Below are 8,674 nucleotides of genomic sequence, written 5' to 3'. Positions count from 1 at the left end.
TCAACCAATGAGTGCATGGATGAGTGAACAGAAAATTGATTTCTCTCTGACCCCTCCTCCCCCTGTCTCTCAAGAAAAAAGAAAGATAAAAAGTATTGAGGTAAACCTATTAGTTTAAAGCAGCCGTGGGCAAACTACGGCCCGTGGGCTGGATCCGGCCCGTTTGAAATGAATAAAACTATTGAAAAAAAAGACCGTACCCTTTTATGTAATGACTAGTGCACGAATTTCGTGCACCGGGTGTGTGTGTGGGGGGGAGTGTCCCTCAGCCCAGCCTGCCCCCTCTCACATACTACGAGCCCTCAGGCGTTGACCCCCATCACCCTTCAATCGTAGGATCGGCCCCTTGCCCAGGCCTGACGCCTCTGCCAGAGGTGTCAGGCTTGGACAGGGGACCCCTATCTCCCCCCGATTGCTGGCTCTGGCCCCCGCCCAGGCCTGAGGCCTCTGGCAGAGGTGTCAGGCCTGGGAAGGGGACCCCCAGCTCCCTGCGGTTGCAGGCTCTGCCCCTGCCTAGGCCTAACGCCTCTGGCCTAGGCGTCTGGCCCGGGCAGCAGGGACCCGCAGCTGCAGTGGCCCCGCGATCGTGAGCTTCGCTTTAGGCCCAGGCAAGGGACCCCTAGCTCCTGGGACTGCCAGCTTCGACCGTGCCCAGCTCCCATCGCTGGCTCCACCTCTACTTCCTGCTATCACTGGCCAGGGCGGAAAAGGCACCTGATTCTCCAATCATGGCCGCCTTTGCCCTGCCCCCCAGCTCTTAGCTCCCCCCTGGGTTTCCAATCACTGTCAGTGGCAGGGGGCTTCTTCCTGCTTTCCCTTTCGCCTCCCTGCATTGTGCCTACATATGCAAATTAACCGCCATCTTGTTGGCAGTTAACTGCCAATCTTAGTTGGCAGTTAATTTGCATATAGCCCTGATTAGCCAATGAAAAGGGTAGCGTCATACGCCAATTACCATTTTTCTCTTTTATTAGTGTAGATGTTTACTTTGAATTTATATTAGTTCACACAAACACTCCATCCATGCTTTTGTTCCAGCCCTCCGGTCCAGTTTAAGAACACATTGTGGCCCTTGAGTCAAAAAGTTTGCCCACCCCTGGTTTAAAGCAATGTTCTCTTTTAAAATAATGTAAGCCAGGCCCTAGCCCAAGCATGTCAAACTCAAAGGCTAACATGGGCCAAATAAATAAGGCATGTGGCCTGTGGGCTGCAAGTTTGACATGCTTGCAGCTGATTTGGCTCAGTGGATAGTATTGGCCTGTGGACTGAGAGTCCTGGGTTCAATTCCTGTCAAGGGCACATGCCCAGGTTGCAGGCTTGATCCCCAATAGGTGTCATGCAGGAGGCAGCTGATCAATGATTCTCTCTCATCATTGATGTTTCTATCTCTCCTTTCTCTTCCTCTCTGATATCAATAAAAATACATTTAAAAATAAAATAGTGTAAGCAGGCCATACATATAATGTGCAATCTATACTAATAAAAGGGTAATATGCTAATTAGACCAGATAGACTGGACATCTTCCGGATGTCCTTCCGGACAAAGCCACGGTAGTGGGGGCTGAGGCAGAGGTGGTTAGGGGCAATCAGGCAGGCGGGCAGAGCGGTTACGGGTGATCAGGCCAGCAAGGGAGAGCAGTTAGGGACGATCAAGCCAGCAGGGGAGAGCAGTTAGGGGTGATCAGGCCAGCAGGGGAGAGCAGTTAGGAGCAATCAGGTTGGTAGGGGAGAACAGTTAGGGATGATCAGGTTGGCAGGGGAAAGCAGTTAGGGACAATCAGGCCCACAGGGGAGAGCAGTTAGGAGCCAGCAGTCCCAGATTTCAAGAGGGATGTCCGAGGGGTCCCGGATTGGAGTGGGTGCAGGCCAGGCTGAGGGTCCCCCCCCCTCCGTGCACAAATTTCGTGCACCGGGCCTCTAGTATATTATATAAATATGTAAAGACTCCTCATTATTACTAAAAGTAAAAAGTGTTTGGTTTGGTTTGGATTTCTAATGAACATTTGGAGCACACAGTCAATGCAATGATTATATTTGCTTTTAGAAAATACATAGTAAGACAAGTCCTGTCCCATTTTCTGGTGGCATTGGTCACATAGAGCCAGTAATTGGAAGACATCATCAGGGAAGGGCATGATGCTATCTGGGCCTTCAAATAAGGAGCTTGTCACAGCACTCAGAATGCTGATTGTCTTTACTGCTCTCACAAAGAACTTAGTGCCACTCAGGGCTGGAAATGTCCTCATTACTAACGCCACACAGTAGAAATGTTATGGCTCAACCAAGTCTTAAGTGTAATTTGAGCTTAAAGTGTCTCTTCAGAAAGCATCAATATTTTATGTTTTAAAGCTTAGTAATTAGTTTAGAAGCAAAATGCACCCCCCCCACACACACACACAGAGATCAAATAAAAGCAGTAACAATACAGGGCTTAGCACTGTTAGCCACTGTACAGCCTGCATTTTTATTAATTTCTTTTGAGCTTTCAATAGTAGCTGATATAATTATATTTTTTCCTCTGTAATTTCAGCAAATTGCAATGTTTAACTGGGTTTTTAAAGACGTAGTTGTTAGTATTAAATAAGATTATTTGCTACTGTGAGACAATCATCACGAATGGAAATTGCTTTATTTTATATTCAGCTACTTTTAGTGAATATCTTTATTTTTATTGATTTCAGAGGAGGGATAGGGAGAGAGAGATAGAAACATCAATGATGAAAATCTATGATTGGCTGCCTCCTGCACGCCCCCTACTGGGGCACAAGGCTGAAACCTGGGCATGTGCCCTGACCAGGAATCAAACCATGACCTCCTGGTTCATAGGTCAATTCTCAACCACTAAGCCACACTAGCCGGGCTTTACTGAATATTTTTAAGAGCTATAGAGCTACTTTCAATATCTAGAAATGTTGAATATCATGTAAACACACATAACTCATGGGGCGATGGTTGCGGGATGCAGTGTGCAGATGTTATTAAGTTACACACTTAAACCTGTTTGGTTTTGTGAACCAATGTCACTCCAATAAATTAAATTTTAAAAATGGGGAAAACATAAATTTAACAAAAGAAAACAGAAAACAGGACTCTGGAGACAGATGGTAGTGATAGTTGCAGAACAATGTGAAATATACCAAATGCCCCAAAACTGTACAACTAAAAATAGTTAAAATAGAAAATTTTATATTATATATATTTTACTACAATAAAACGTTTGAAAATGAAGACTAGAAAAAAAAAACCACCCCTAACTTTTCTTTTTAAAATATATCTTTATTGATTTCAGAGAGAAAGGAAGAAGGAGAGATAGAAACAACCAATGATGAGAATGCCCCCCACCTGGGACTGAGCCCACAACCCAGGCATGTGCCCTTGACCAGAATCGAACCTGGAACCCTTCAGTCCGCAGGCTGACATGCTATCCACTGAGCCAAACCAGCCAGGGCCACCCCTAACTTTTTAAAAAGCCCCTTATATAATTTCTAAAACAACATCTAGAACTCTATGTAGTCAGAACTAAATGCTAATGATCTGCTTCTCAACCAAAGGATTGTGAAGCTCCCCTGGAGCTACGGAACCTACAGATGAAAATGCTGCCTTTTCCTGCATTGTAGATTTACTCAAAGATTTGGGAGACAGCATTTTTGTACTGGAACACCAATGTACTTTGGTATAAATTCTTACGAAGTTTTTTTAAAAGACATTTTTATTGATAGAGAGGAAGGGAGAGGAGAGAGAGAAACATCGATGTCAGAGTGAAACATGGATTGGCTCCCTCCTGCATGCCCCGCACCTGGAGCCCGAAACCAGGGCATTCGCCTCCACAGGGAATCAAACTGGTGACCTCTTTGTGCATGAGACGATGTGCAACCAACTGAGCCACACCAGTCAGGGCTCTTATTAAGTTTGTTTTTTTTAAAATCTTCACTCAAGGATATTTTTTCATTGCTTTTAGATAGAGTAGAAGGGAGGTGAAGGGGGAGACAGAGAGGGAGAGAAAAAGAAAAACATTGATGTGAGAGAAGCACATCAATTGGTTGCCCCCCACAGGCACCCTTACTGGGCTGGGGCTGGAGGCTGCAACCGAGGTATGTGCCCTTGACCAGGAATCGAACCCTCGAACCTTTAGTGTGCAGGCTGATGCTCTAACTACTGCGCTAATCGGCCAGGGCTCTTATAAAGTTTTTATAATGCCCGCAACCCAGGTACATGCCCTTGACCGGAATCGAACCTGGGACCTTTCAGTCCGCAGGCCGACGCTCTATCCACTGAGCCAAACCGGTTTTGGCTAGATGGGAATTTTTAATACAGGAAACATCCTGCTTCCTTATTGGGTATTCTTCAGACCACTCCCCTTCATTCTTTGCTGAAGATGAGGCAGTTTCACAATACTGTGTTAATGGAGAGAAAAAGCACAGTTGTAGGGACACCAATATTAGCCATCCTATTTTGGAGTGTTTTCAGTTTTCCAGTTTATATTCTAGCACTCAAAAGTTAGGTTTTGAGTGCTAGAACCTAAGTTTTGACAAAAGTGGTATTTAGTCGGACTAAATACTAAGATAGCATTTTTATCTTAGATTAGCCAAAGTAACTCACACCGATATCTAATCGTCTAAACATGAGCTAAGATGTTCTCATGAGCCTGACTGCTGTGGCTCAGTGGTTGAGCATGGACCTGGGAACCACAGGGTCACAGTTCGGTTCCCAGTTAGGGCACATGCCTGGGTTGCGGATTCCATCTCTAGTAAGGGATGTGCAGGAGGCAGCCAATCGATGGTCTATTCTCGATGTTTCTCTCTCTCTCTTTCTCCCTCTCCCTCTCTCTCTCTCTCTCTCTCTAGGAAGGGAGAGAGATAGAGAGTCAGAAACATCGATGAGAGAGAAACATCGATCAGCCGCCTCCTGCACATCTCCCAGTGGGGATGTGCCCGCAACCCAGGTACATGCCCCTGACCGGAATCGAACCAGGGACCCTTCAGTCCGCAGGCCGACGCTCTATCCACTGAGCCAAACCGGTTTCGGCTAAAAAATTATTTTAAAGATGTTCTAATGAGCATACAACTACATTTTATAGGAATTAAATGTAATTAAATGTAATCGTGATCAGCTTTTGGTTTATAGAGAATATATCAAGAATTTTTATATCAAGATCACTTCTACTCACTGTGCATTATGGCCAATTGATGTGATGAATATGGATGATGAAAATTTATCCAAAATATGGACATAACAGGATGTATGTGACACGTAGTGTAAAGGAAATATTATGAAACGTGTGTGTTTACATTAGTTTGAAAAAAGATGTACACTGATAGGTAAGTTGTATGTTACTAACTTAGCCCTAACTACTGCTTTAATAGCTCTGCAAAATATACTTAAAAATACATTTTATAGTAATGGGGGCCTTCTAAATTTGTTGTTTTCTTGACATTTTAGCACTTCAAATCAGTCAGAACTTTGTAAATGGGCCTGAAATTTTCTTGAGAACTAGTTTCTTTAGTCCTTTAAAGATATAAAACCACTTTTAAAGTACTAAATGTCATTATATGCCTTTAAAGTTTCCTGTGCTTTGGGTTTGAAATAATTTAGTTATCTTTTTTCTGAATCTTATAAGTCATATAATTTATTAGTTTCCAGCTTTATTGACTGTAACATAGTAAGGCATTTGGGGTTATGTGCAAAAATTGAGGAAAACAGTGATTCAAATCAATATTTTGCTTTGGAGAGCATTTCCTAAGCATAAATTTATCTTCCTAATTATGTTTACTTAAGCATATGTTCAATTTTGTTTGCATTCCTTGAGAATGTATTTACTTGGAGATAAAAACAATCCAGATGTACATCTAAATATTAGGCAGCCCTGGCTGGTGTGGCTCAGTTGGTTGGGGTATCATTCTGTGTACTGAAGGGTCAAAGGTTTGATTCCCAGGAGGGCGAGTATAGGAGGCAATTGATTGATGTTTTTCTCTCTCGATCCCTCCCCTTTTCTCTCTCTCTCAAGTCAATTAAATAAAACATATCCTCTGGTGAAGATTAAATATTAGGCAGAATCCAATCAATGATTTTAAAATTTCCTTGGATAATCCATAAAATGAATAATTCAAATATAGATAAATGAGAGTTGGCAGTATATTACAGCGATAATTTTGTATTTTTCAGAAAAACAAATTTAAAGCAAAATCATCTTACTTTCTTCCTTTTTATTGTAATGACCAGTTTTTGCCATTTCATTGTTACCAAGATCTATTTTTAGAATAAAATTTTTTTTTCTCTAAGAAAAAAAAGGGGGGGGGGGTAAAAAAAACACAACCCACTGAAAATGGCTCCCAGATCTGCACTTTTTTTTTGTTAATAAACTTTTATTTAAGGAATTTCACATGTTCTGAGTTCTTCCACTGCCTTAGTTCCTCCTGAATTTGAGTCTTAATCATCTTATTCCTTTTTTTGCTCAATCCTGATGTCATTTCAGTCAGTCCTATATAATAGGAATAGAGATTATCATGATCACAAACTGTATGGTAACTGAGAAGGACTTGGCTATACAAAGGACATCAAGCCCCAGACATCTAAAATGGCTGTCATCAAATCAACTATTACAGAAATCTCCCATAGCTTGTGTCATATCTGCAGTGGACTGTGACCTAGCAATGTAAATCTAGGTTAGTAAAATGTTCCCAAGTAGGCTGAACGCTATGCTACCAACATAGCAGAAGAAAACCTATTGGGGAAATGTTTTGTGGTCATGTCCACGGCAAGTGAGAAACTGCATTCTAAAAGCCTTGGTAATGACCACCAGATCTGCACTTTTAATCCACTGATAATGGGTTGCCATGAAGTTAGCAGAACATTGTTACATCTGAGGCTGCGATGTCATCATAATTAGAGTAATGGTGTGGTGAGGTGCTAGATGAGAATTCCCATCACTACCAGCAGTGATGGCTTTAGGAAAAGACACGTGTCCAGTCTTACCTAAACTGGCCAACAACTGTTCTGATGAGAATTCAGATAAGCCTGCTGCTAAAAAGTAAGTTCTTAAGGGTTTGGGAGTTTAGGTTGTTTGTTTGTTTGCTTGTTTCTTCAATCTGGGAACTACACAAATGAGGACAATAGTTTTGTACTCCCCCTGGCATCTACATGGAAAGCTTTATGTTCCCGAGGAAAGCAATGTGTGTGCAGGGAAAGAAAGTCTGACCTGAGTGTAGAGCATGTACTAAATTCAGAAGCTGAATTAGTGACTGCTTTTTGTGACTGGCTAGAGATTCCTTCAGGCAATGGGTAGGCCTGAGGTGAATCATGGTGCTCTGTTTTCTCCCTGAAAATCAGGTTAAAATGAACATGGTGAGCAAATTGTGAAGGATGTACAGATACTGGCCCTGACTCTTGATCTTGGTGATACTTAGGGATTTAATGGGCTGGTTATCTATCAGGTGAGCCTCAAAAAATGGCACAGCTCTCTGTCCTGAAGCTGCCTTCGTCCAAGCATCATGGACCAGGCACAACTGCCTCCATTCCCCAGAGTGATGCCAAAATGATTGTATTTAACTCACAAGCTATCTTTTCTCCTCCCCTTCCCAATCTTTAGGTGTAGTGATATTCATTTGCCTCGGTTTTCATTAAAGCAAGGGCTCATCCCAACACGTTACGTTATGCCTTGGAAAGAAAGCATGAAATTCAGGAATGTGAATCTGAAGGTATTTTTCTATAAATATTCATAATAAAAAAACCCTATGCTCTTTAATATAATGAATAGACATACTAATTATACAATAGTTATTTTAAAATTTATTTTGTATTTTTCCAGCTTTATCCTATCTAATAGTAGACAAACATGGTAATTGACTGTACCTTTGCTATGCCCCCATTGGCTAATCAGCATGATATGCAAATTAACTGGCAACAAAGATGGCGGCTAATTTGCATACTGCAGGCAGGGCGGGACAGCGCAAGCCACCAGCGTGAGCCGCCATCCAGGCCCCCGTATGCGACCCCAGAAGCCACCTGCCTGCCACCCGTGATCAGATCCGATTCCGGGCTGCAGGCCGGCCCCAGAAGCCCCAGAAGCCGCCTGATATGGCAGTAACTCTATCAGTAGCACTCTGAAAGTCAGTGGCATAAATGCACCAATTAAAAGACAGATTATGAGGGTGAATCAAAAACAAAACCCACTTTAAATATAAAGACACATATAGATTAAAAGTAAATGAATTAAGCTGAAGCCTGTTTTGCTCAGTGGATAGAGCATTAGCCCATGAACTGAAGGGTCCCAGGTTCGATTCCAGTCAAGGGCATGTACCTCAGTTGCTGGCTTGATCCCCAGTCCCTATCAGAGCATGTGCAGGAGGCAACCAATCAATGTGTCTCTCCCTTTCCCTAAACTCTCTCTAAAATTCAATGGAAAAATATCCTTGGGTGAAGAGTAACAACAACAAAGTAAATGGATTAAGTAACATTAAAGAGATTATAAGAAAAATATATTCCAAATTCTGTTAGTTGTATAATGGTTATGTTTAAATTATTAACACCTAAGAAATTGGGTGAAGGACACATATAATATGCTGTAGTATTTTATAGTTTTTTTACATGTATGAGATTATTTCAAATTAAAATATTAAAACAATAAAAAGTTAATAAAATATTAATTAAAATGTATCTGCATTACATGAACAAATCT

The 8,674-nt window shown here is 42.0% G+C and overlaps 1 protein-coding gene across 1 annotated transcript in view; it reads left to right on the top strand.

Moving 5' to 3' along the window:
- Positions 1-6,938: 6,938 nt before the first annotated feature.
- Positions 6,939-8,674, top strand: part of TEX43 (testis expressed 43) — a 7,695-nt gene continuing 5,959 nt past the window's right edge. The window contains exons 1-2 of the mRNA XM_006764377.1: positions 6,939-7,027; positions 7,586-7,694. Coding sequence (XP_006764440.1) covers positions 6,939-7,027; positions 7,586-7,694 — 198 coding nt within the window. The remainder of the gene's footprint in view (positions 7,028-7,585; positions 7,695-8,674) is intronic.

The sequence above is a fragment of the Myotis davidii genome, unplaced genomic scaffold (assembly GCF_000327345.1).
Source record: "Myotis davidii unplaced genomic scaffold, ASM32734v1 scaffold159, whole genome shotgun sequence".
Taxonomy (NCBI): domain Eukaryota; kingdom Metazoa; phylum Chordata; class Mammalia; order Chiroptera; family Vespertilionidae; genus Myotis; species Myotis davidii.
The sequence above is the reverse complement of the archived record's forward strand: the minus strand, read 5'-3'. Positions and strand labels throughout refer to the sequence as shown.